General features: G+C 49.3%; 2 protein-coding genes across 2 annotated transcripts in view; both read right to left on the reverse strand.

Annotated features, from left to right (window-relative positions):
• OXTR (oxytocin receptor) overlaps positions 1-26,160 on the reverse strand; it is a 217,679-nt gene that overhangs the window by 7,153 nt on the left and 184,366 nt on the right. The gene's annotated exons all lie outside the window — the stretch shown is intronic.
• SSUH2 (ssu-2 homolog) overlaps positions 1-26,160 on the reverse strand; it is a 40,514-nt gene that overhangs the window by 7,138 nt on the left and 7,216 nt on the right. The window contains exons 2-12 of the mRNA XM_012471160.3: positions 23,994-24,092; positions 23,530-23,611; positions 22,742-22,871; positions 21,128-21,188; positions 19,889-20,013; positions 18,819-18,881; positions 17,064-17,149; positions 15,637-15,729; positions 14,941-15,046; positions 13,003-13,110; positions 9,014-9,271 (exon numbers count right to left, since the gene is read on the reverse strand). Of these exons, the coding sequence (XP_012326583.1) occupies positions 9,125-9,271; positions 13,003-13,110; positions 14,941-15,046; positions 15,637-15,729; positions 17,064-17,149; positions 18,819-18,881; positions 19,889-20,013; positions 21,128-21,188; positions 22,742-22,871; positions 23,530-23,611; positions 23,994-24,092 (1,100 nt within the window). The 3' untranslated portion in view covers positions 9,014-9,124. The remainder of the gene's footprint in view (positions 1-9,013; positions 9,272-13,002; positions 13,111-14,940; positions 15,047-15,636; positions 15,730-17,063; positions 17,150-18,818; positions 18,882-19,888; positions 20,014-21,127; positions 21,189-22,741; positions 22,872-23,529; positions 23,612-23,993; positions 24,093-26,160) is intronic.

The raw sequence follows: 26,160 nt of genomic DNA on the forward strand, positions 1-26,160 counted from the left end.
AAACTCTGAGCTTCCATCTCTTCATCTGTAAAATGGAAATTAAAAACAGTCCCTCCTTTGTAAGATTGTTGTGAAGACTTACGGTCTGGGTCTGACACTTGAAAAATGGTTAGAATACTGCCTGGCACTTGGGAAAAGCTTAATAAATGTTTGCCATTATTAGTACCTGAAGAGATCCCTTTAAAAAGCAAGGAACTGGGAGGGGTTCATGGCACCCCCTACAGGTAGATGAGAGGAGTCACTCAGGGCTTTGCAGTACGACAAGGAGGGGAAGAGACAAGGGCTTTGTCAGTAGAACAAAGTCTAAATGTACTGGGGTGTCCTGGAGGGGGTCAGGGAGGGCTGTTTGAACCCTTAAAGCAGCTTCGGTTTCTTTTGGGTGTCTGGGGGCATCTGAAAGAAATGAGGAAGAAATGCAGCATCTGCTCTAGGAGCCCAGGATGCCATCAGGACCGATAAGGATCAGAGAAGGATGCCTGATCCCTGGAGTGAGTGGCAGGGCAGAAGATAAGCAGGCAGCAGCTGGACCACCTTCATGAGCAAGGCAGAGCACTTGGGGCACTGTGGTGAGCAGGGCCAAGGCTGTCACCCAGCTCCCAGGGAGCCCAGCAGCTGAGCACACCCGCTGTCAAAGCCTGTCACATTCGAGACTCAAAGCATCACCCTCCCCATTTCACAGATGTGGAAACTGAGGCCCTGGGAGGTTACATGTGGCTTCAAATGGCTCCAGAAAAGTCAAGCAGAAGCAATTGATTGTTTACCATATCTGATCAATACGTAGGAAGAAAATGCTTTGAGATGAAAGAGCAGGGTTCAGAAGGCACTGGGATTCCAGGGGCTGGCTCATGGCTTTCTGAGACCTCAGACAGGCAGGCACATGAGTTTGAAAGGCAAGGAAGACATCAGGAGGGAGAGGGCCCTTTAACAAAGAGTTAAGAGGGGTGATCTGGATCCAAATGTCATCTCTTCTAAGAGGCCTTCACTACCCCCTACAAAGGCAAAGTAATGCCCATCAAACCTTCACAACCCCTAATTCCATTCATCCCTGGCATGTTCTGGGCTGGACCCACAGTTGTGACTAGAACTCAACCCTTTGTTCCTTAAAGGATACAAATCCTGGGAGGTACAGTGGCCTTAGGCAGGGCTATGTCCCAGAACAGAGCCTGAGCCAAGGCTTTCAGTGGGGGTGGTTTATTTGGATGGGGATCCCACAGACACTGATGGGACAGCCATGGTTACTGCTGAGGGCACCTGGAGCTTAGTCCCTCTGGGGAACACTAGGAGGCACTCTAGAGCAGCCCTCCCTGACTGCTCCACCTGGAGTGAATCAACCTCCCACTCTCCGGTCCTTGGCTAAGGGCTGCTCCTAGGGGCACCTCCTCCAGCACTTCCCACTGCCAGGCACAGTTGGCAAGAGGATGACTTCAGATGGGGCTCGGGGTCTGGCAGCACAGCCCCATCAGAGCACTCCCAGGAAAGAGCAGCGAAGACACAGGGCTGTGTGGCTCTCACCCCTGAGTCGGTTTCATATCTGCTTCCCCCATCAACCAGGGAGCGCAAAGGCTCTGCAGCCTGGCTGCCTATGTCCAAAGCCCTGTTTCTCCCCTAGACCTGAGACCTTGACTTAATTTCTCTGGGCCTCCGTTTCCCGTCTGTCAAGTGGAGGGAATAATAATACCTCATTCACAGGACTCACATCTTGACACCTGTAAAGAGCTGAGAACAGCACCTAACACATGGGTGGTATTCTAGAAACATCTGCCACTCCCTTAAAGACCAAGAATTCTCAAGGCAAGATCAGTGAGGGATTCACCTTCATCTCTCCCATGCCTGGCCTAGTTAGTGCCCGGCAGAGAAGAGGCTCAGTTCAAGTCTGATGAATGAATGAATGAATGAATGAACGAATAAATGAATTGGATTCAGGAGCTAACCTGTTAACCTAGATCATGAACTTCCAGTGCCTGGCTTTCTAAAAGTCACTGTGGTTTTCTGCGGCATCCTTCCTTAGGGAAGATAAAACACTTTAACTGCAGCCTACAAATAATAGAAGATATACTAAATCAGTTTCTGTAGAAACTTCCTGAAGCCACCTCGAGTTTCCTGAGGGGTCTGGTCCTGTAAGGGGGCTCCATGGCCCAGGGTCTGCTGAGGGGAAATTGGATGTGGGTGTTGCAGTCATTGGAACTCGCTCCAGCGGGAGAAATGGTTCCAGCTCCGAGGTTTCATGTGCGAGTGCCTGCTGCCCCCTCGTGGACAGAGTGAAAAGCGGCAGGAAGCCTTGGAAATCATCAAGGTTGTCTTTTCCACTAGTAATAAGAAAAAACACTGAGGCAGTGTTCCCGATTGCAAAGCGCTTTCACATTCAGTGGCTTGTGTGAGCCTTAAAACAACCCTGCAAGGTAGCTAAAGATTATCTCCATTTCACACATGAAAAAAAAAAATGAGGCTTTAAGCTCCCACGGTGAGCTAAAAAAATGACACAAGGCTGAGAGTTCTGATCCCAAAGCTCAACTATTTGGACTCTAAATGCCAATTCCTCTTCTGACCATGCATAAGAATCCTCCGAGGACGCTGGGTAAAACTACAGAATCTCAGGCACCATTACCCCAAATACCTAAGCGCGACTGAGAATCTGTATTCTGATGAGCTTTCTAGGTAAGGTCAGTGCAGTCAGGTTCCAATACACAGACTGGCATTTGGAAAGCACCGCCTTCATCACATAGCCTCAGAGTCTGTGTGTGGACACCCCTGTCCCTCCAGCCCCCTGCCTGAAGGTTTGACCTCCCTCCCAGCAGATGCCCCTCTCTCCCTGTGTCCCCTCACATAACACCTAACATGGCTTCAGAATGTGCATGCTATGCATACCGTGTGCACGACTGCACTGAGTCTTCACTGCAAACCCATCACCAGTCCCAGGCAAGCAGAGGTGCCTGAGAGTCCACTGAGTGACATGCAGTGGAGCCAAGATGTGAACCCCAGGCTGTGACCATGGAAGCCACACTGGGTAACTTGATGTCCCACTGTGCTGTTTCCCATAAAAAATATTCCCATCCTGTGTCCCAGCCCCCTGAAAGTCCTACCTTATGGCACAGAAACTATCACTGAAATGACCCTAACTTGACCTGAAACATTCATGGCCTCCCAACCCCTGTTCCCAACATTCCACATCTTTCTTTTAGCTGGAAGTTTCAATTCCATCAGCTGATGAGAAAAAAGTAAAGAAATGCCCCAGGTTCAAAGATGCAAAAATAAGCAGCAACATGTTTCTGCAGCTTGGAGATCAGGATAGAGGGAGCAGCCTCCGAATCTGGATGCCCCAGGGCCCATCTGCTCTAGATAAAGAAGGGAAAAGCTGTCCGCTGCCCAGAGTACCCCTCAACAGGGATTTTCTCCTCATTACATTTGTCATTCTGAGAAATAAGCAGAAAATTAGGTTCTGCCAAGGTTTTAATTCTTTTTAAAAAAAACAAAGAAAGAAAATAAAACTTTTGGGAGTGTTCTGTGATCTATTAGAGATGCAGCTTATCCCCCAGACTCACAGATGTGGTGGCAGGGTGGCTCTGAGTGGCTCTGCTCCGGCCATGTTGGGCTGGGTTCACCTCAAGGTGAGCAGGGCCCAAGTGCTCAGGCAGGGAAGGGTTCTGGGTCCCCACCCACACCTACAACAGTTCCACTTGATTCTTTTGATATATCAGTGAGAAGTAAACAGTGCCATAGGAAAGGAAAGGAAATAAAAGATCTAACCCCATTCTTCACAGTGCAAGAAAGAGACCTAAGAAGTGAAAGAACTTGCTCAGGATTGCACAGCTGGTAGAGGCCAGGCTGGAATTAAAATCCATTGTATTAAATCAACATCCTGCACTTTTATTCAGGCATTCAGTCATGCTTGCTGGTGTTTATTGACAGGCACCAATGGGAGAGGCAGATACAAGTCATATCTGCAACAAATACAAAAATGCATGTGCAATATGGCAAACACAGGTACAGTTGCTGCTAAGATGCAAACCCTGAAGGAAGGCCTCGGGATCTCACCTGAATAAAGGGCAAGGAAGCCTCCCCAGGTAAAGGATCTGAGAGCTGAGAGGAGCTGAGGGATGAAAAGAGGGGCACCGGCAGGGAAGCCACATCTCTCCTATAGGCAGCCACTGCAGTGCAGGAGACCCAGCTCACCAGCCCCCAGGAGAGGCCTGGGACCAGCAGCCAAGTGCTGACCCACCAAAGAGCTCAATTCAGGGAGAACAGGACCCTTCCAAGTGCTCAGCACCTCCTCATGCTGAGCTCTGCATGCCTGATCTATTTTCATCTCTTCAACCCATCCTGCAAAGCAAGTGCTATCATCCCCATCTCACAGATGAGGAAACTGAGGGTTAACCAGTTGACATGAATTGCTCATCTCAGAACTGAAAATGATCAGGGCCAGAATTTGAACCTGAGTGTGTCTGATTCCCAAACCCATACTCTTTCCACTACACTAGACCTTTCAATGCAAACAAAAAGCAGAGAAAGTGGAAATATGAATGTAAACCAACAGAATCCAAGCTGCTATATCTAGCAGGTGCCTTCTGATGAGAAACATAACCCCACTTGGGCTGTTTGCCCTGACTGAAAAAACAGTTCTTTCATCATTTCCCATTTACAGGTCTGCTTGTGAACTAGAAATTGAAGTCTGCCATGTTACAACAAGGTGATCACATGCTGAGAGCCAGGGTATTGGGAACCACAAGAATGACAGGGGCCTGGAAGAAAGGGGAGGAAACCCAGATGGGGGAGAGAAGTTCTTCCTGCTTTCAAAGTAGTGACTCTCCCAACTGGAAAACACACACATACACACCAAACTCACACACTTACACCCATGCATACACCACCGTACGCACATTCCAGGATCACATGCCTCCCCTGAGCCCTGCAGGAAGGAAGCCCAAGGTCAGTCCAAATTTGTATTTGTAATAACCAGAGCACAGAAGCATAGTAGCCCTGAAACCCCAACACCTACAGGGAAGGGAGATGCAGGGCTCAGCAGGGAAAGGACCCAGCCCCAATCACTCCTCTTTGGTATAAGATGTCATTTGGGAAAAAGCACACAGAAAACTCCAGAACGCCATCCTGAACGAACCCAGCCTTTTTGTCTGCCCCTCCAGTGGACAGGTGATGTTTCTGCCTGCAGAGCTTCCAGTCCTCTTTCAGATTTGGTCCAGGTTAACTGATCTTAGCTTGGGGGAGGGTGTGGTCATGTGACCTGGGTTGGCCAATGCAATCACTGCATTCCCTGGCCAGTGATTGGCTCAAGGTTGGGCATATGACCCAGACCAAGCCACATGTGACCCCCCGAACCTTCCCTGGGACTTTTTATGGAAGTTAATTAGCAAACAAGCTCATAGCATTCCTTTTCCTGGGTTAGCTGAGTTCATAGGATGAAATTCTAGAGCTGCTAGTAGCTGTGTCGCTACCAAGGCAGGGAAAGCCTGCCTGAGAACAAAAGCAAAAGAGAGAAATGCTTAGAGGACAGAAGAAGACAGGAGGGCAGGGAAGATCCTGTTAGAATAAAATTATTCAAATCCCTGGGTCCAGCTATACCTGAAGCTGGTAAACTTGATTAGGGTGAAAGAGCTCATCAATGACCTTTTTCCTGTTTAAGTCCATTTGAGTTTCTGTCATTTGTAACCACTACAGTCTTAGGCCTTTTCATCCAGTACAGCTACCTGATTCTTATATTGAGTCTTTTATTTTCTTCTGTTCACATATATTACCTCCTATTATCCTGTAGACTTAGAAGAGAGACCTCAGATCTTTGCAAAACCCTCCTTAAGCCCAGCAGGGCTCTGGCCACCTAGCAGAGACCCTGTGACTGTTGCTGACTGGTGAAGATTAGAGCTCACATTCCCCTTTGACAGAGCAATAAAGAAAAGGCCAACCACATGGGTCTAAAGTTATTCTAAAACAAAACTGAATCAGGCTCAGAGCCCCAGTCTATGGTGGCTAGTTTTAGGATTAGAGGTGTCCTTATGTTCTGTTCTCTACCCCTAATGACTTCAACTGAATCTAGGGCTATACACTAACAACCAAATCAGCCCTAGGATAGCAAAGAGAGGCAGAAATAGCAAATTAAGTCACATCCTGGCTGCAGTGAATGTCATAAAAACTGATGACACTGCAAGGGAAAACATGCAACAGTCGTCAAAAGGCCAGCAGACCCGCTCTCCATCACTACTAAGGATGCCGTGGCTCGTGGCTCACTGCTGCTTTCTTTCACTTGCTGTATAATAGGAACAGTGGTCCTTTGGGTCCATGTTATTGCAGCTAGGATTTTCTTTTTGCATTCACAAGCCAGCAGTGCATCTGGGCTATTGAGCCTCAGCCTTAATATACACAATGCTTCCTTTTTATCCTAAAATAAAATTCATAGGCTGGGCATGTGGCTCACACCTGTAATCCTAGCACTTTGGGAGGCTGAATCAGGAGGACTGCTTGTGCCCAGGGGTTCATGATCAGCTAGGCAACATGGTGAAACACCATCTCTGCCAAAAAAAAAAGTACAAAAATTAGCCAGGCATGGTGGCATGTGCCTGTAGTCCCAGCTACTTGGGAGGCTGAAGTAGGAAGACCACTTGAGCCCAAGAGGTGGAGGCTGCAGTGAGCTGTGATGAAGCCACTGCACTCCAGCCTGGATGACAGAGGCAGACCCTGTCTCAAAAAAAAAAAAAAAATATATATATATATATATATATCCCACTCACATAACAGGGTTTTTTTTAAAAAAAGTGATTTAATGCCCAAACTATAAATACATATAGGAGCAATAAAATATAAAGGAGCAATTAGAAGGTAATTTTTACATACATGTGTTTCAATTTGTAAACGCTCAGGCACAACCATGTGGGGAACCACAATGCAGTCATCAATTATACCCACTTAGAAAACACATTTGGACTTAAGAAAAGTAAGATGATCTGAAGGCATTTCAAACAAGACATATAGGAAAAACCAAAACACAAGTGAGCACTAAATAAAAATAAGCATTACATTAAGTACTAGCTGATAGGACTTTTGTTCATAACTGACATTCTGCATGAAGGTCAGCAGGATATGTGCAAGTCATTTGAGATGCAGAACAGCATTGCTGGATGCCTATCCTTCCTAGACTCTGTCCACTTACTGCCAATTGTGTCACTTCCAATCATTGCAACAACCAAAAGCTGTCCCCGCCATTCATATCATGCATCTGACAGGCAGAAGCCTCCCCTTTGAGGACCACACAGATAGGCCATGGGGGTGGGAGGGGATGGCCTCCCTTGTTAAACCAGAGCAGGGGCCTCCCAGGCTTGAATGCAACGGAGGAAGATGAAGTGGGATGTTCCTTGGGCAATACTCCCTCTTACCCCTGCCACCACCAGGTTCTGTTCCTGGGACCAGCTGCTACCCATGCCCCAGTGTACCCTGACCCAAGGGGACACCTCGTCCTGCCCTTGGCCTCCCCGACATACTGAGCTATGGAGTGAGCAGGAGCTGAAATCTGAGCCTGGAAGCTTTGCTAGGCTCAGGCTTCTCCATGCCTCTAGGTTCATCTCCCTTTACTTCTCTGTCCAGTGTCCCTTGGGCTTCTGTGTGGTCCTAAGGGAGCTAGAACCCCTCAACCTTACTGCTCCTATGGCGAGGCCAGCCACCATGCCATTAGCCAGGACGCACCAGTGTGTGGTTCATGTGGTTCAGGCAAACTCAGGAAACAGCTACAACAGGATGTGGGAAAATTTAGGGTTCAGCAGTAGCAGGTGAGGATGAGTGCTCATTTGCATATCATTCATCAGTGATGCCCTGGGGGATGGCCTCTCTCTCCCCAGCTTCCCCCAACTAGGCCTGTTAAGTCCACATCCTGGTAAGGGGATTTGGGGATCAAGAGAGGGTACCAACTGGTCCTCTGAGGGGCTGCCTCCTGAGGCAGGCCACTCCCTGCTGTAGCAATGTCCTTCTGGGTATGGATGGAGCAGGCATCATGAGATGATGGAGGGTCTCTGGTTACCCACAACCAGATGCACAGTGACCTACATAGCCCAGCACCACCTCTCCAAAGCTGACTCAGCATTAGGGCTGCAGGGCATCCCCTCTGCCACAACCCCCCAACCAGCCTTACACCACCAAGTAGGAACTCCTGCCTGTGATGGGTGCACAGAGCATCAGGTTCACATCTCACTCAGTGGGCAGGTTCTAAGTTTAGCCTGTGATGTAAAGAACTGTATCTATTTGAAAACGTTTTCTAAGTTTCTTACATAGACACCATGCTAGAGATTGGCACGCAGACTCGGTCCATCCAACACAGCTGATTTGTTCTCCAGCTGTGAAACAGATCTCTATTTCTTCAATTGGGATGTGCAGGAGGGGCATGCACTCTCAGAGCTGTCATCTTGTGAGGAAGCCCTTGCTGCATGGAGAGGCCACGTATATGTGCTCCACCTGACAGCCTCCCTGTCAGGTTCCCAACCACCAACCACAATCGACCACCAAATATCTGAGTGAACCAGCTTTCAGATGATTTCAGGTCCCACTCTCAAGCAGCCCCAGGCATCATATCTTCCAGGTAAGGCCCCAGACATGAGGGAGCAGAATAAATCATCTTCACTGTGGCTGTGTGTGAATTCCTGACCCACAGAATGGGCAGTAACATATTGCATTTTATGCCTAAGTGCACTATTTATTGTGCATTGGGGCCAGATAATTTGTGTGTATCCTTAAACATTTTAGTAACACTCAGATCGTCAAGAGGCTCCCACTAGAAGAAGCACACCAGAACCAAGACTGACAAAGGGAAAAGCAAAATCAAATCACACGTCTCATCGGGGCATTAACTTGGAGACCAGAGGCAAAGCCCTGCCATATCAATTATTTCTCTCATTTGTTCTATAGGAAAATGTGTGGCCGAATTCTTGTAGGTTAAACATGTGAGTGACGGATTCCACCAGAGGGGCTGCATAAGGAAGTGGAGCTTGATAAATGATGAGCTGGTTTTTCTGGAAGGACATACCAAGGTTTGTATATGATTGTCCAATGCAGCCAGAGGTGAGCACACTAGGAGAGCATCGGTTGTCCTCCTTGGCAAACATGAATGGCAGGCTCTGGGGACAGCTCTGCTATGTCACACAATGGTACAGCCACAGCAATACCGCTCAGGATAGTCCACTGCATACACCTGGTGGTTGGTGCCATAGATGTAGTAGATGTAATTCTTTCCTTGGTACCAGTAGTGAACTTCTGTGAGGGGGATCAGCTCGATGGTCTGGCGCTAAGGAAATAAATAGCCAAGGAAAATTTCAGCGTTCTGTTCAAGTCATCCACCTGCTCAAGAACTTTCAGTAGCTCCCTACCATCTGTTGTATGAAAGTCCTGCTCTGGATTTGGCATTTGATACGGTTTGGCTCAATGTCCCCACCCAGATCTCACCTTGAATGATAATAATCCCCATGTGTCATGGGAGGGAACCAGTGGGAGGGAATTGAATCATGAAGGCGGGTTTTTCCTATACCATCCTCATGATAGTGAACAAATCTCATGAGATCTGATGGTTTTATACAGGACGGTTCTCCTGCACATGCTCTCTTGCCTGCTGCCATGTAAGTTGTGCCTTTGCCCTTCTTCCACCTTCCGCTATGGTTATGAGGCTTCCCCAGCCATGTGGAACTGTGATTCCACTAACCTCTTTGCTGTATAAATTACCCAGTCTCAGGTATGTCTTTGAGACAGACTAATACAGCATTCTAAACCCTGCTACAATCTGGCTTCAATCTGCCTTTAGATGCATCTCCTACTGTGCTCCTTCATGTGCCTTAAGCTCTGACCAAAACTGATTTCTCATCTTTAGCTACCATTTGATTCTAGGTTTCACCAAGTGGGCACAGGCATCCCCATGGGAGTTCCAAGGTGTATGGAAAGTCACCAGTCAAGTAGGACAACTTTCAGAAGCATTAATTTTTAGATGGAGTGCTGGGAGACAGTGAAGGATAAAGTCAGTTTAAACATTTGTATATTAAAACAACCATAGAGATATTAGGGAGTGGTTTATAATATTTGAATCAAATTTTAAGATAAAACATTGACCCTGGAGACATTTGAAAGTTTGGTGGGCTGTGCCAGGCTCTTTTCAGGATGGGGACCTCATCCCCTCCCACAGCCCCCTTCTCTGAGCAGTTACTGAATAACTTTCCACAATCATGAGGCCCTGAACAGAAAATAGCAGCCCCATCTCGGGAGCAAAGATTAGGCTCCTGTCTCCATTGGCTTTTGGTGCTGTTTTGTTTTTGGCAACTACACTACATAGCTGATGTAGGAATGTTACTCCTAATCATTTAAGCCAAGCTTTCTCATGGACTTACTGTGGGCCCGGCTCTGTTCAAAAAACCCTAAGTTCTACATAAGCTGTTCCCCTGTCCCAGACTCAGATTTGGGGACCCAAACCCAGGGAGAGGTGGCATGAATGGCCCAGGGTCAGGCCCTCTTTACTTGCAGGAAATTCTTCCTGTTGGGAAAAGAGCCCCAAGTCCTCTTGCTGTAGTTGATGGCTTGAAGACCCGAGGGAAGAGGTAAACCAGGCTGGGTGGGGAGCTCAGGCTGAAGCCATCTGGCTGCTTTGACTTATCTCTCCATTGCTGAAAAACTGCCCTGACCATCCCTGGAAATTTGGGTGGTGGGAGAGATTTTGAGAGGCAGGCCCCTGTTCTGTCAGAGGAGAGGCCAGGGGGCAGTACGACATTGCAGAGGAAGGAGGGGAATCAGAGTCAGGGCACGAAATTTCCACAAAGCTTTCTGTGTGAGCTTGTGCGCCAGTTCTCTGACCTCAGTTTCCTCATCTGTGAGATGGAGATAAAAACTCTTATTTCACAGAGTTGTTGAGACAACCAAATAAGAACAGGCAACTGAGTTTTCTTCATATGCCAGAAACTGGAATCCAAATGACAGTTTTGGACATTAAAGGTGGAAGATGCCTCTTGAAATTTCAGTGCAAAGGACCTAGAATAGGGACTAACTGGCACAGGGAGATGGAAGTCCACGTGAATGCTCGGAAGGCCTAGATGCTGAAGTCAGGACGGGGATCCAGGGAGAGCATGGCAGCACCACTGCCCCCACCCCACCTGCTTCCATCTGCTTCCGGCTCAAAAAGTCTCCAAGTCTGAGGCCACAAATTGCCCAAGACATCAATTGTCATCAAGTAGTCATGATGTAATTGGCTGTTTATCTGTCTGTGTAGCTCAGCCCCTGCAATAAGCAGATTCCAGGTCTCAGAGTCACAGACATGTCCGGGAGAGGTAATTTAGCCAGCTATGTCCTCATGGTTGGATTCCAGGCTCTATCCTGAGTAAAATATTGGCATGAATCTTTGTTTATAGCTCCAGGACCAAAGGCAAAATTAGGGAAAAAAAAAGATTCAAAGAAGTGACCTCCAATTCCATTATATTCCTTTTTAAAGAAAAATGTCTATTTGTCCCCTGGTTTACCATTCCCGGCTCCAGGATTTGTTTAGGAATGGCTTGTACTGCCAGACGGGGCCTCGGAAGACCTGAGTTGTAGTCCTGGAACTGCCACCAACATACCGTGTGATTTCCCCTCCTTGGTAACTTCCCCTCCTTGGGCCTCAATTTCCTCAGCTGCCAAATTATTGAAAAACTAGGTTTCATCTAAAAATCTGGACTTCAGACAGTCTGGAAACACTGGGCCTTGTGCCTACAGAAAGCTGAGTGGTGATCGGTCCCTTTGAATGAAAGGCTCTGCCACCCTCCTTACTGCCTGGCCCTGGTAGGCATGTAGGTTTGCAGTGTCTGAACTGAGTGATTTCTAAGTCCCTTCCAGCTCCAAGATGGTCAGTATTCACTTAGATAAAATGTACAAATCAGGGAGCTGTGCAGAGAGAGAGAGAAGAGGAAATGCACATTGCAAAGGACAGAAAGGGACATTTTGAGCACCAGGTACCACACATTAAGCAAGAGGGTTTTGCTGCAAAACCCTCAAAGGTGCTTTAGTGACTCTTTTTGCACAGGTGAGAGACTGGCTTTGAAGAAGGGGAGAAGTCGTTGGCCCAGGATCATGCTGGGATGCAGGAAACGCAGGATCTCAGCCCAGTCTGCAAGGCTCCTTTCTTGGCTGCTGAGTCCCACTTCAAGCGGCTCCAGCAAAGCACATTACCAAGCTAAACTCCCACCCTAGGGTCCCCTGGCCGGCTGCGCAGCAGAAGGAGCTGCTCAGGGCTGCTCCGGGATGTAGCAACCACCACCGCCACCTTGTGGCCATCAGGATACAGCAGCCAAAACCCCAGAGGCTGGGAGAAGACAGGGCTGGGGTTTGAGAAGTCCCAGGGCCTCAGGGGCAGGACGCTGGGCTCCAGCCAGGCCTGTGACCTTGAATCTGAAGCTTTTCTTCCCCTATCTAAACACCAGGAAGTCAGAATCAAAATCACATAACATCACATTTATGCCTGAAACCCTGCAATTTCTTCTGGGAATAAAAATGCAAACTTGGCCAGACGCGGTGGCTCACACCTGTAGTCCCAGCACTTTGGGAGGCCCAGGTGGGCGGATCACACAGTTAAGAGATTGAGACCACCCTGGCCAACAAGGTGAAACCCTGTCTTTACTAAAAATACAAAAATTAGCTAGGTGTGGTGGCACCCGCCTGCAATCCCAGCTACTCAGGAGACTGAGGCAGGAGAATCGCTTGAACCAGGGAGGCAGAGGTTGCAGTGAGCCGAGATCGCACCTCTGCACTCCAGCCTGGGTGACAGAGTGAGACTGTCTCAAAAAAAAAAACGTAAACTTCTGTGGCACATGGTCCTTCCTCTGCATCTCACGTGCCCTGCTCTATGCCCTGGGGCCTTAGGTCCGGCCCTAGCTCTTCCCACGCTCCTCCCCTTGGGACTTCCCTTACACCTCCACATCCTCATCCTTCTGCTCTGACCTTCTCAGGAAAGAGGGCTCAGCAGCCCAGGAAGAGATGTCAGAGCCAGATGGACCCTTAGCCCTGGCTCACCTGCTGCAGGATGCGGGCTCGGGAGGCCAAGGCGGCACTGTGCTCTGCAATGCCCCTCTGGGAGGCCAGAGAGATGTCCCGCAGGGGGAAGTCCACGATGGGGTACACCTGAGGGAGAGAGAGACACAGACCACCTAGCAGCCCCACCTGGAGCCTTGGGAGTCACTGGGGCTGACTAGAGCCAGAGCCAGATCCAGAGAAGGGGCCAGAAAGAAGGATCCACATTGAGGTCTCAAGAATTTCAAACACAGGAAAACAGGGGCCTGCAGTCAGCGAGAGAGCCCTATCACCTGCAGCCCACTTGCTCCCCCAGCTGCGTGCCTCCTGTGTGCCAGGCATCGTGCTGGGTGCAGGACAAGGCAGTGACCATGCCATGTGTGGTCCCCATCTGTGGACTTGTGGGGTCTATATATGTGTAGCAGAAAAGGAACTCAGATTCATTTCTCATTTAACGTTCAAATCGCCCACTAAGGGCCAGGCACTGTGTGTGAGCTGTGGATACAAAATGAACCACAAATACACCCAGGCGCTTGCACTCAGCCTACAGAAAGTCCAGCACAGGGGCATCTACTAGGTCCCCAGAGCCCCCAGATCCCCTTCTTCCAGACTTGAAAGTCTTCCACCTATTAGGAGCAAGCATGGCCCTCTCCTGGGGCTCCCTGTTCTGCCCCTCATTGTGGAACTGTGGCCCCCTCGCTCCACCCTCCTCCTAAGTGTCTTCTGGGCCCAGTGCTGCTGTGGACACTGAGGGTGGGACAGTGGTCAGAGCTCAGCACCCAGCAGGGTCAGCTCACAGAACTGCTGCAGCCAGTGACGCCTAGGGATGGGCCCCAGGCTGAGCTGAGCACAGGGGGAGGCCCTAACTCAGATGGAAGAGTGGGGTACAGGGCTTCTGGTTGGGGAGGCCTTTAAAAAGCCAAATTAATGGAGCAAAGAAAGGAGGCTGACACCCCTCCCTATAGTCTGAGGACCCCACACAGAAGTTCCCTTGAAGCCTATCTCTCTGTCAAGGCTAATGGCGAGAATGAGAAAAACCTTTCTGCTAAAAACCAACTAGTAAATATTTTAGGCTTTGCAGGCCATGTAGTCTGTCATCCAGCTCTGCCCCAGCATCAGGAAAGCAGCCATGGACAACCTGTCAACAAATGGGTGGGGCTGTATTCCAACAAAGCTTTATTGACAAAAGCAGGCAGTGAGCCGGGTGTGCCAGCCTCTGGCCCACTGGATCCTCTCCTGAGGCTGAAGGTATCTCTCATGCCTGAGCTCCTAGCTCTGCCCTGCTCACTGCCCTATGCCAGGCCTCAAGGCCTCTGTCCCACTGTCCCCTCGCTCCCATGCCACAGGGTCCACTCCCCAACAGCCTTGCATCCAGGTCCATGCCCAAGATCACTTCCACAGAGAGGCCTTTCCTGCCCCAACTGGAACAACACCACCACCCCTCCCTGCCCCTTACCCTGCTTGAGTGTTTCTCAGTGCCCCTTCACCATCTGACATTGCTATAAAAGTGTTCATCATAGTCCCCTCGCCAGACTGTAAGCTCTGTGAGGGCAGGGGCTTTGTTTTATTTGCCGCGATCTCTCCATGGCCTAGAATAGTGCCTGATACAGGAGGAGGGTCTCACAGTTTGTGGAAGGAAGGGAGGGAGGAGGGACAGGAAGGAAGGGAGGCGGGGAGGGAGGGAGGGAGGGAGGAAGGGAAGGAGGGAGGGAAAAAGGGTAGAAGGAAGTAAGAATGGCAGATGGTGGGGGGAAGGACAGAGGGCTGAGTATGTAAAAGTCAAAAGGAAACTGACAGCCCCCAGGCTCCCCGCAGCCTCATCCATATCTGGGGAGTTCTGCTTCTACTCAACCTGTCCTTCCAAGGAATGCAGCCCACAACACAGCCAGCATCGGAGGAGGAACCTAGCTTCCTTTGTCCCCATCCACAATGCCCTCTTACCACCGAGTTTTCATCCTGAAAGAGGTTTTCTCCTTTGGCTTTAGCAAGCAGCTCCCTGGGACAGTTGAGCCGGTGCTCAGACACAAACTCAAACAGGCTGTTCTTCCTGGAGGGAAGGAGGATGAGGGATGAAAGTACACAGTGCGGCTGGTTAAGAGCATGGCCCTTGCCATTAGACAGACCTGGAGTTGAGGGCTTGAATTGCTACTGGAGGGACCTTGCGACTGTTCTGTAACCTCTCTGAGCCTCAGTCTCCTCATCAGTAAAATGAAGCTAGTAAGGATAGGGCAGTTCAGCTCCATTACCTAATTTCATCTTTGCCTGCCAAGCACTTAGCCAGGTGCCTGACACAGGAGAAACCCTTAATGCATGGAAGCCCTGGCTGACTTAGGAGCACAGCAGGAGGCTACTGCTCTATTCCTGTGGGAAGGGCTTAGTTGTTGAGCAGCTGCTGCATTAGAAAACGGTGATGGTGGAATTTGAACTCAGGTCTGTCTGTCTAAAGCTAGTCAGCATCCCACAACCCACATTGCCTCTTCCCAGGGAACTCTCCCCCTTTTAAGTCATGGCAGGTTCTTGCACTATGAAAGCCCCAACCAAGCAGGTTCTTGCACTGTGAAAGCCCCAACCAACCAGTCCAGGGCTAAGTCCTTCAGCCACCCCCACGTGCCACAGCATTGAGACACTGCCACATACCACATGATGACCACCTGGATGAAGTGCAACAGCTTCTTCTCCCCCTTGCAGGTGGCGCACATCTTGTTCCCCCTCCCTGAGCAGGTGCTGCATCTGAGAAGGGCACAGAGTCAGTACCCTCAGATCAGCTGCAGGTCCTGGTGGCTTACAGAGGCTCCCACCTGCACCCCCTTCTCCTGGAGATAGACTGTGGTGGGCCTGCATTGTTTTTGCCTGCACACCACCCAGTCCTCCTTCTGCTGGCAGTGCCCCAGTATCCCTATGTGGACCACCCCTTCCCTACCCACTCCACACAGCTCTAGGGCCTGCCCCACCCCTTCTGTGACCAACCTGGGACGGGCCAATCATCTTATTCCATGTCCTGGCCTCAGTGGCTGATATAAAAATGAGCACATGACCCAAGTGAATGCAATGAGGTCTGCCCCAGGATGTTTGTCAGGACTATCGGTGAAGAGACATCTTTTATTCCTGGGATTACTAAGTTTGAAGCTACTGGTGGTCTCTTCTGCAACTATAAGGAACCCTCTGACTGAGAATGAAGCCCACACAAAGGAAAGCAGAGTGAGAGGGGGAGACAGATTCCTGGCAGTGTTGTTTAAGTACCAGGATCCAGCTGGGCCTAAAGCCATCCCTGAAATACACCCCTGGACTTTATTCTTACCTAGGCCTGTAAATTTACTTTTTTACCAAAGCCAGTTTGAATTGGATTCCTTTCACTTGCAAATGAAAGAAAAATAAGTGTCTTTTTCCCAAAGACTCTCTCTACCAACCACGGTGGAAGGTGCACCAAAGCTTCTCCAACTGGCTCATCAGAAGGATGGCCTGGGTTTTGATGAGGCAAAAGTATCACTAACCAACCCAATCTTGAGTATTTTTACTCATCATGGTTTCATTTCCATTAAAAAATCATAAATACATTAAGGGATAGGATTTACAAAATGCAGTGACTCAGTGTTTGCAAAGCTGCGAGAAACTTAGTTGATTGTTTAATCAACCAACTTTCCTTGACTTCTCCTCCATTCAGTCCCCAAAATGAATTACAAATAGGGCTTGCCCAGGACCTGTTCCACAGAGAGTTAAAATCTGGACTTTAGGTGGTTTTTGATATTCACTTCCCCACACGTGGGCAGGAGAGGTCTCCTCTCCTGGTAACCCCGTCCCTGTCTTTCCTCCCTGCAGTTGCTCTTTCTTCACATCCTTTCTGCACATACTGTGACGAGTTCCAGGCTTGTCCAGAATTGCCAGGCCATGAGAAAAGCTCACCTACTCTTCAAATAGCCGCAGAGCACCTACTATGTGCAGAGCTCTGGAACACAGCAGTGACGAGACAGACAGGTGCCTGCTTGCCTTCCAGATGGGCAGGCATTGAAAAGCTGGAAAGCCGGAAAGTGAGAGCACTTCACTGCAGTGCTGGGAGTCTCGCTTACCTCCGCCTGCCAGACCCCGCGCACAGCTGACACCTCCGGGACTGCTTGGCTTTGCGCTTGGCTCCACAGCAGGATGGGCACCGCACCTGGAGACACACCACTGCCTCAGCCCCTGCCGGCCTCCCAAGGAAACAGGGCCAAGGGCATCCTGAGACGTGGTTCAAATCCCAGCCTGGTGACCTTCTTCCCCCTGGGCCTCAGCCCCTTCATCTGCACAACAGTGGGCGGTGGACATGGGGTATCTTTGGATCCTTCCAGTTGTAACTTTCAAAGACTCCACTCCCTAAGATCCCTGTTTCTTCTGAGGCATCAACCTCTCCTGCCTCTTCTCTGATCCCCACAACCTCCAAGACCTGCCCCCGACCAAGTGTTGAGAGGAAGCTGGGGCAGAGGCACTGGTCAGGGGCCTGGCACTGAAGACAGGGGGGCTCCTTTTGGGAAATGGCCCCAGAAAAGACCTAGGCTGTGGTCCCACAGCTGGCTCATGGTGGGCTCCAGAGACATTCCAGGGAAAGCCTGAGGGAGGTGGGAGGGGAGGAAGGGACAGAGAAGACAATGGGGAGGGGGCCTGGGAAAGTCACCGGAGGCAGGTGGCAGGAGTGAGAACTCAGGAGGAGGGAGAAAGGTCAGGCAAAGGCCACCGCTGGGACCCACAGACAGTGTAGGAGTGAGCAGCAAGTGCAAACCCAACAGGCAAGGGGTGGAAGGGCCAGTGGAGAGAGAAGGGTGGAGTAGACAGCTCAGGGTAGCCAGTTCAGAGCGTGGTCAAAGGGCGAGGCTCAAATCAAGAGAGCAAAGAACACGAGGAGTTTGGTTTTAGCCCCTGGGATGGTTAATAGCCCTGAAGGTTTCTGAAAAGATGACTAATGGCACTGAGGGGCCTGTGCCGGTGAATAGTGGCCCTTCCAAGTTCAAGTTTACTGGAATCCCAGAATAGGACGTCATTTGGAGATAGTCTTTGCACATATATTTAGTTCAGATGAAGTCGTATGACCAGGTAGGGCCTAAATCCAAGGACGTATCCTTATTAAGAGCCCATGGGAAGACAAAAAGACACATAGGGAGAAGACTGAGTGGCAAGGCAGGTGGGGACTGAAGTGGCACAGCCACAAGCCAAGGAACACCAAGGGCGGCCTGCAGCTGCCAGGAGCCGGGGGAGAGGCACAGGATGGCCTCCCCTTCAGCGCCTCCAGAAGAACCAACCCAGCCCACACCTTGAGTTTGGAATTCTGGCCTCCAGAACTTTGAGATAATAAATGCCTGGTGTTTGAAGCCATCCATTGGTGGTCATGGCTCACAGCAGCTGAAGGAAACTAATTCAAGTGTCCTGTCTGCTTTGTCTCTCCAAGCCTTCCAAGCTTCACCTGCTCAGCACCCACACCCTGTACAACAAATGGAGTGACTTATTGGTTTCCCCAACTGACAGGGAGCCCCTGCTAAGAAAACGCCAGGCCTTGGTCCTCTTACAGGACCTAGAGGCTAAAGCCAATCAGGTATTCTGTGTACGTTGTAGAAGGATGAGAAAAGAAGAGAAAAATTAAAATCAAACTGTCAAAAGTGAAAGGGTCATTAGAGACCACCTAACCCCACTTTTCCATTTTACAGATGGCAAAACGGAGGCCCAGAAAGGGAGGATGACTTGCCTGAGATGACCCAGTTACTGCAGGGGGCCCCAGGCCACCAGCCCAGCCCTCTGTCCCCAGGTTCCCCCTGCCACACCCTCACTTACTCACCAATGGTTCACAGATGACTCACCGTGCCCGCCCCATGGCAGCCGCTGCACTTGTACCGCCCACGCCCGTGGCATTTGTGGCATTCCTGAAAGTGCAATGCTCTCTTGGGATCTAGTTTTCCAAGAGCCACTTCTCCCACACCCATGACATCACCATCTAAACCAGAGGTGCAGCGAAAGGAATGGCCCTTCCCATCTGACTAAGATTCCAGAAGCCTTGACTGCATCAGGAGATCCTGTCACCCTTTCCTCTGAGCCCTAGCCCAGTCTGGATGCCAAGAAGGGGAGACCCACATCCTAGCTCCCACTCTACAGTTTCCTACCAGGCTGAACCACGAAGGCTGATGGCATTTGCCCATAAGGTCGTTAATGTGGTCTTTGGGAACCATTAAAAAATGGACAGGGTTTTTATGAAAGGCAATGAGCTAGCTGCTAGTATTTAATCACTAATTCAAAATAGCTTTGCCACCCTTGAGAAAGGAATAGAACACTTTGTTGACTTCTCAAAGTCCTCTTTATCTTAGAACGCTATAAAAACTCATAGAGCAAAATTACACCCTTAAATCAAGTCCAAAAGTGGAAAGAAGGCAGTAACCAGACGAGAACACAGTATGAGTTATCTCAGTCATGTTTTTGTAATCCACTAGGCTGCCCTCCCTTCATGCCATGATTATATCTCCATAAAGCAGGATGGAAGTCAGATTCCATTTCCTTACTGACTCCCATGGAAAATCCCAGCAGGCTTTTAAGTTTTTATTTTATAACAATTTCTTTCAGTACTCCAGCTGTTTAAGCTAAAATAAAGATGAAAACTACACTCGACTGGTCCAGGAATGCCACTCCTCACTAAAGCTGGTGACGATTTGTAAATCGGATGATCTGTTTGCTACCTGAACATTCCCAGATTTGCTTGGAATTTTATTTGGGACCACATTCTATATAGCGAGTTTTATCAAATTATGTTTATTTATAACCAAGAAATGAAGCACCAGCCTGAATTTTGGGTTTCCCTTCAAAGGACGAGTTTGAGGAAACATACAGTGCCTGGGAAGCCACTCAGGGAGAAGAGCAAGTACTCCAGTAATCGTGTTACCTTGACCAGTGACGAGTGAGGGACCTGGAACTTCCTGGTGTCTTCCTGAAACATCGCAGGAACCTGAACCTTGATGTCCCAGAGCCTGGGGGAGGCGCCTCTTTGCGGCCCATCCACAGAGTGGTCTGACACAGAAAGGGATCATTGTAAGAATGACAAAGGGCAGCAGGGATATACTTTCATTTATTCAGTAAACAGCACGGAGCCTTCACTTGGTGCCAGGCATGAGTCTAAATCCTGGGGCTATGGGGATGGGTAGACAAGGGGCCCCTTGGAGCCAGTGATTAAGCAACCAAGATTTAGAGAGAGACAGATCTGAGTTTGACTCCTGGCTCTTCTATGTCCTAGCTGTTTGACTTTAGAGAAATTTCTTACCCTCTCTGAGCTTCCATTCTTTCCTCTCTAAAATGGGAACAATCATTGCACCTACCATACAAGATGATAGTGAAAATTAAATGGAAGAATGTATATAAAATGCTTAGCACAAGGGCTGGCACATACTGAGGGGCTGACAACAAGAATTGTCATCATTATCATCACCACCCCCTTCACCACCCCACCTTCTTCTTTCTCTTGCTCTGTTCGAGGAGACAGACAGACAGCACACCATGAGAATAAGATGTGATAGGATATGACAGACGCTTTGGACAAGAGTTGCACAAAGGGCTCTGAAAACTCAGAAGACTGTCCCATCCTGCTGGGAGGGGAGCAGCCGGAAATCCTGAAAACCTTCTTAAAAAAAGTGACACATGAGCTGAGTCTTGAAGCATGGACCTGAGTGGTCTGGCAGATAAAACAGGTAGGACCTAGGGCTTCCCAAATAGAGAAACTTAGGCCTCCAGTGGGGGCTCAGCAGAAGGTGGGATGGCAAGGGGAATGGGGAGCACAAGGGCCTAGAGGCTTAGGGGGAATTGGGAGTGGCATGAGGGGGTGGGTGAATGCTTAGACACACGCTGCTTTACAACCTGGCCCCATATGGCAGCACCAGACTGTAGCAAAGGCAAATGCTTCGCTTTTGCAGGACCTCCTGCTTCCTGGGCAGAAAGCTGTTATTAAGATCAACACTGGAAAGTCTCTGAGATGAAAGTCCACCCTCTCATTTTGCAGGGGATAAGGAAGCCAAGGTTCCAAGCAGAAGACCATCTTACTAAGATGAGTGCCTGAGCCAAGTCCTGATATTTCCCACCAATACTCTGACTTATTCGCCCCAGTTAAACTAATTTCAGACAATTCACTTACTAGTAAAGGGTTGAAATGTCCACTCACTTATCCTGGATTCACTAAAGGTCTCTAGTCGATACTAAAAGGAAAAAAACAGCATGTTCACACTCACACCTCTTATGAAGAAAGAGCATTATGCAAAAAGATGAAGCTCTTCCCCTGCCAGAGTGCAGTGGGGAAACTGAGAGGTCCACACACAACACCCTCAGGCTGCTGGATCCAGCTGGCAACAGCTATTTCTGTTCCACGTGCCCCCAGATGTCTGCAGGGAAGTTAGCCAGCCCCAGGAAATCTCCCTAGACAGGCTGAAAGTGGAGCTAATTCAGTTCCCCATTAATTTATACAAAGATACTACGAGGCAAGCTTCAAAGCAGTAGCTGTCTTTGATAGATGGAGGCCCCTGGAATCTATGGCTTTGAGATTTCCCTTGTGGAGGAATTTATCTGCCTGATATCAAAATCCTCCTTCTTGATCTTCATCCACAGAGTGACAGAATAGCAAGAGGTCTTGGACATCACTTCTCTTCTCTTTTCACTTGTGAGTAAATGGAAGCTCAGAGAGGTCAGCTGACTTGCCCAAGGTCACATAGCCACACAGTGGCCTCTTATTCCAGATTCCTGTTCTAACCACTGCCTGCAAGGTTCATCTGATTTCTGTGCGAGTATATGCTCCTCAGAGGATGGCTGGATCAGCAACACTAGAAAACGTGAACATAAAAGCTGCCCCTCTGCCCTGTCAGTGCAGGAGACAGAAGTGCCTTCCAGAGGTAGGATTTCCTGCGGCAATGAATAAATAATTCCTTGGCACAGACATGATCTGGGGGAGGCAGAGGGAGCTGAAGTCTGGTGGCAGGTAGATGAACCTTTCTCAGCCCATCCTTTGTGGAAGTAGGGAGCGAGGACATAGGCTTTGAGGCTAGCAGATCTGAGTTTGAATCTCACCTCTGTCACTTCTAGCTGCATGTTCTTCGGGAAGTCACTTTGCCTCTTTAAATTTCCAATTCCTTGTCTGTGAACCGGTGACAGTGATGCTACCGTATAGGGCAGCCATGAGGATTTGACAAGGCGTGTGTGTAGCACGCTCTCTGTGATGCCTGGTGTGTTTGAGCTTGTCAGTGGTGTTTGCTGACACTTATTCTTTTTTTTTTTTTTTGAGTTGGAGTTTCACTCTTGTTGCCCAGGCTGGAGTGCAGTGGCGTGATCTTGGCTCACCACAACCTCTGTCTCCCAGTTTCAAGCAATTCTCCTACCTCAGCCTCCCGAGTAGCTGAGACTACAGGTGTGTACCACCACACCCAACTAATTTTTGTATTTTTAGTAGAGATGGTGTTTCACCATGTCAGTCAGGGTGGTCTCAAACTCCTGACTGCAGGTGATCCACCCATCTCGGCCTCCCATAGTGCTAGGGGTATGAGCCACTGCACCCAGCCTGACACTTGATCTTCTTCTTATTACTCACAGCCACAGACTAGGCAAGTTGCAGATGGCATTCAACATCACCACTGCTAACACACACACACTGCCCCCAGGACTCCCTTCCCCTGGCTACATCACACAAACAGCCCCCAACTGTTCCAAAGCCCCCAGCCCCCCAGCCCCTTGGCCAAGGCTCCCGTAGGCCCTGGCCCCTTACCCTGCAGAGGGTTTGCTGCTTCAGCTCCCGGATGATGAGGTCTCCAGCCACTGTGCTGCTGTAGCAGCATTTAGAGTTCACGAAGCTGAGGAGGGCTTCCCGGGCCACCTCCTCTGTCATCACAGGGACTCTGCAGGGGACCGAACAGAGAGGCAGGGGCTTCTGGGAAGGGCCTGTGGGCTCAAGCAGGCCAGCCAGCCTCCTCAATGTGCAGGTGAGAAACTGAGGCCACAGTAGTGGTAAAGCCCTCAGGAGTCCACCTGGGTAGGGCATCTCCCACAAAAGGGACCATGTGAACAGATGCCCAGGGTGAGAACAGGCAGGTCTTCCCAGAGAACAGCAAAACCACTTTAGTTTAAATGTGGAGCTTAGGAGAAGAGCTGATAGAATCCTGCAACTACAAAAACAAAACCTTAGAGAGGAATTGTACCATTTTACAGATGAGGGGAGTAGAAGGGGGTTGGTTCTGGCAGCAGCAGGACTAGAAACCCCCAGAAACTCCTCTCAGTGAGAGGCTGGATTCAAATGGGGGGCAGCTCCACCTTCTCTCTGCACAAAGCTGGCTGGAAACGCTGAGCTCAACCCTGAGTCCTCTCACAACAAGGAGGGTATGGACCTTTCCAGGGATCTAGACTGGGGTCAGCAAACTTCTGCAAAAGGCCACATCATATTTGAGGTTTTGTGGGCCACATAGTCTTTGTCTCAATTACTCAGCTCTGCTGTGGAGTAAAAACTCCTAGAGATAATAGAAAATGCATTCAGTCACCAGAGCAAAACCTGAAACTCACCTGTGTTCCAGTAACGAGGACCAGGACCTTTGCTCCTGGGGCCTCCCCAGGACCTCAGAAGGCGGGAAGAATATCTGTCTTCCTGGAGAAGGAAAGAGTCAGGGGCTGAACAGGCCAGGTCAAAGGAACAAAGACTTGTATGTGGAAGAAGGAAAGACTAATTGAATGTGAGAAAGAACAGATGAAGAAAAAGTGATGCATTTATGCATCTAATGCAAAAGGAATGGGGACTCCAAGACCAGCACCATCTAGGTCTTAGAGGGACCTGTCACAGTCATGGACTGTTCATAGACAGAGGGCCTATGCCCCATTGCTTCCTCTTTCCACCTACCCATGATGAGGGGCTTCCCAGGGTCCCCCCCAGGAAAGGGGAGCTATCTCAGTACCACCCTTTTCCAGAGACATCCCACAACCATCATGAGCCCTAGGAAGAAGCCCAAAGAACCAAGACCCCTTGGACTTACTGCCCCCTTGAGGAAGCCAATCATAGCTAGGCAGTCTCTCCAGGAGCTCTGTGGGAGGCACCAGAGTACTCTCAGCCTCAAAACTGAGGTCCGCCACACCTGCAGAAAGACAGGCAGTCCTGAGCCTTGGGCAGGGAGGAGAGGACTGATGAGGACTTCACAGGAAGCTAAAAAATGAGGGTGCGTACATTATAAAAAGCCTCACAGTTTAAGCCAGCCTCACTCTGTCATCCTTAGGACACAGAATACATCTTCAGGGCAGGTGGTAGTAGCAGCAGTAATAGTGATGAAAGAAACATTAAGAATGACAGCTCCTATTTGCTGGGTACCTATTCTGTGAATATGCATTATAGAAGGCTGCTCCTTCTTCTGCCTCATGGAGCATTCGTCTTGGAACCCTGAGTTTTAAGTCAGGCTATTGTGTTGGAGGGACCATGAGGAGAGACCCTAAGACTACATGGAAGGAGGTCTAGTTGAGTCCAGCCTTCCAGCCATGCCCACCAAACCAGCAAAGCTGTCCTGGACCCTCCAAGCCATATCAATCACCTGCTGAACACCACTGGATGACCCTAATCAACACCACATGGAGCAGAAGAATCTCCTGGCTGAGCCCTACCCTAATTGCTGACCCACAAAATCATGAGCTACAATAACTATTGTTGTTTTAAGGCACCGAGATGTGGGGTCATTTGTTATGCACCTTCCTCTAGTGGACAATCTTTGCTCTGGGATTCCTGGCAGACCTGCCTAAGACTTTCTTGGAGTCACGTGGAGTCTGAGACTTTTCCTGCTTAGTCTCCTTCTTTCCCTCTCTCCCTTCACAGGTGTCAGACATGCACTGCAGTCTGAAGACATTCCCTCCTCTTTTCCTTTCACAGGTGTCTTCAAGAAATGCCCTGCACATCTAATGCCATCTTGGTGTCTATTTCATGGGTGACTCAAACTGATATGCTAATGCCTTCCCCCATTCTACCGATGAAGAAACTGAGGCTCAGAAAGGCTGTGACTTTCCCAAGATCATATAACCAGCAAGTGGTGGGTGGGGCTGGATTCAAACCCAGACTCGTCTGACTCCAAAGTTCATGTTCTTTCCAAGTACAGACAGTCCCCAACTTAGGATGTTTAGACTTACTGATTTTTATACTTTATGATGGTGCAAAAGCTATACACATTCTTTAGAAATCAAACATCAAATTTTGAATTTGGATCTTTTCGTAGGCTAGCAATTTACAATATGATACACTCTGGTGATGCCAGGCAGCGGCAGTGAGCCACAGCTCCCACTCTACCACTGCCCGGTATATTAAATGTCTTCTTGACTTATGATATTTTCAACTTATGATGGGTTTATTGGGACATAACCCCCCTGTAGGTTGAGCAGTATCTGTATTTTTCATGAGGCAAAACTATGAAAAAATCATTCACTATGTATCTGTTTTCAAACCTCATCCTAACCTGTCAGGTGTGACACAGACACAGGTGGCCCTGAGATGCTGAGGAGGAAGGCGTAATATAAGAACTTGCGCCTGAAGCACTGGATGGTTCAGGAAGCACCTTCCCACACCTGGTGCTTCATCCCACACTCCCACCTGGGGGTGTGGAAGGCAGCACTTATGACCCTATTTGACATGAGGCACATGAGTCTCAGACAGAGAGATTACTCCAATAATCCTAGATCACACAGCTGTGGAGTTAGAGCAGGACAGAGGTCCCAGAAGCCTCTGGAATCAGAAGTCTAGTTCCAGCCCACTGCCCCACCCCTTAAAACTGTTCCCACAACCCCTCACACCGGGGGACAAGAATCTTTTGGCTTTGTTTGTCCAGTGGCCAAGTCAGTCACAGGAGTTGACTTCAGATGGTGGCTGTGGTCAATGGAAAGGGAGCCTGTCTGTCTCAGTCACTGAAGCAAACTCAGAGCAGACTTCCAGCTGAGCTGCCCCATCTCGTAGAGACTTGTGTGTGTGTGTGTGTGGGAGGAACCTATTTAAAGCCTGTATCTCTTTACCTCCATGAAAGTAAAAATAGTAGGCCTTGTCCCTTCAAGTTTAATAAAAACAAAGGCCAGACAATAAGCAGATTTTGTTCTAAATGAGACCAGTCTAAGCTGATCTGGAAGTGGAGCTGTCAGCAGGTGAGGAAGGAGGAAACCTTGAAACACGTGGCTGAG

Source organism: Aotus nancymaae, unplaced genomic scaffold, assembly GCF_030222135.1.
Source record: "Aotus nancymaae isolate 86718 unplaced genomic scaffold, 86718_ANA_hifiasm-v0.15.2.pri h1tg000046l, whole genome shotgun sequence".
NCBI lineage: Eukaryota > Metazoa > Chordata > Mammalia > Primates > Aotidae > Aotus > Aotus nancymaae.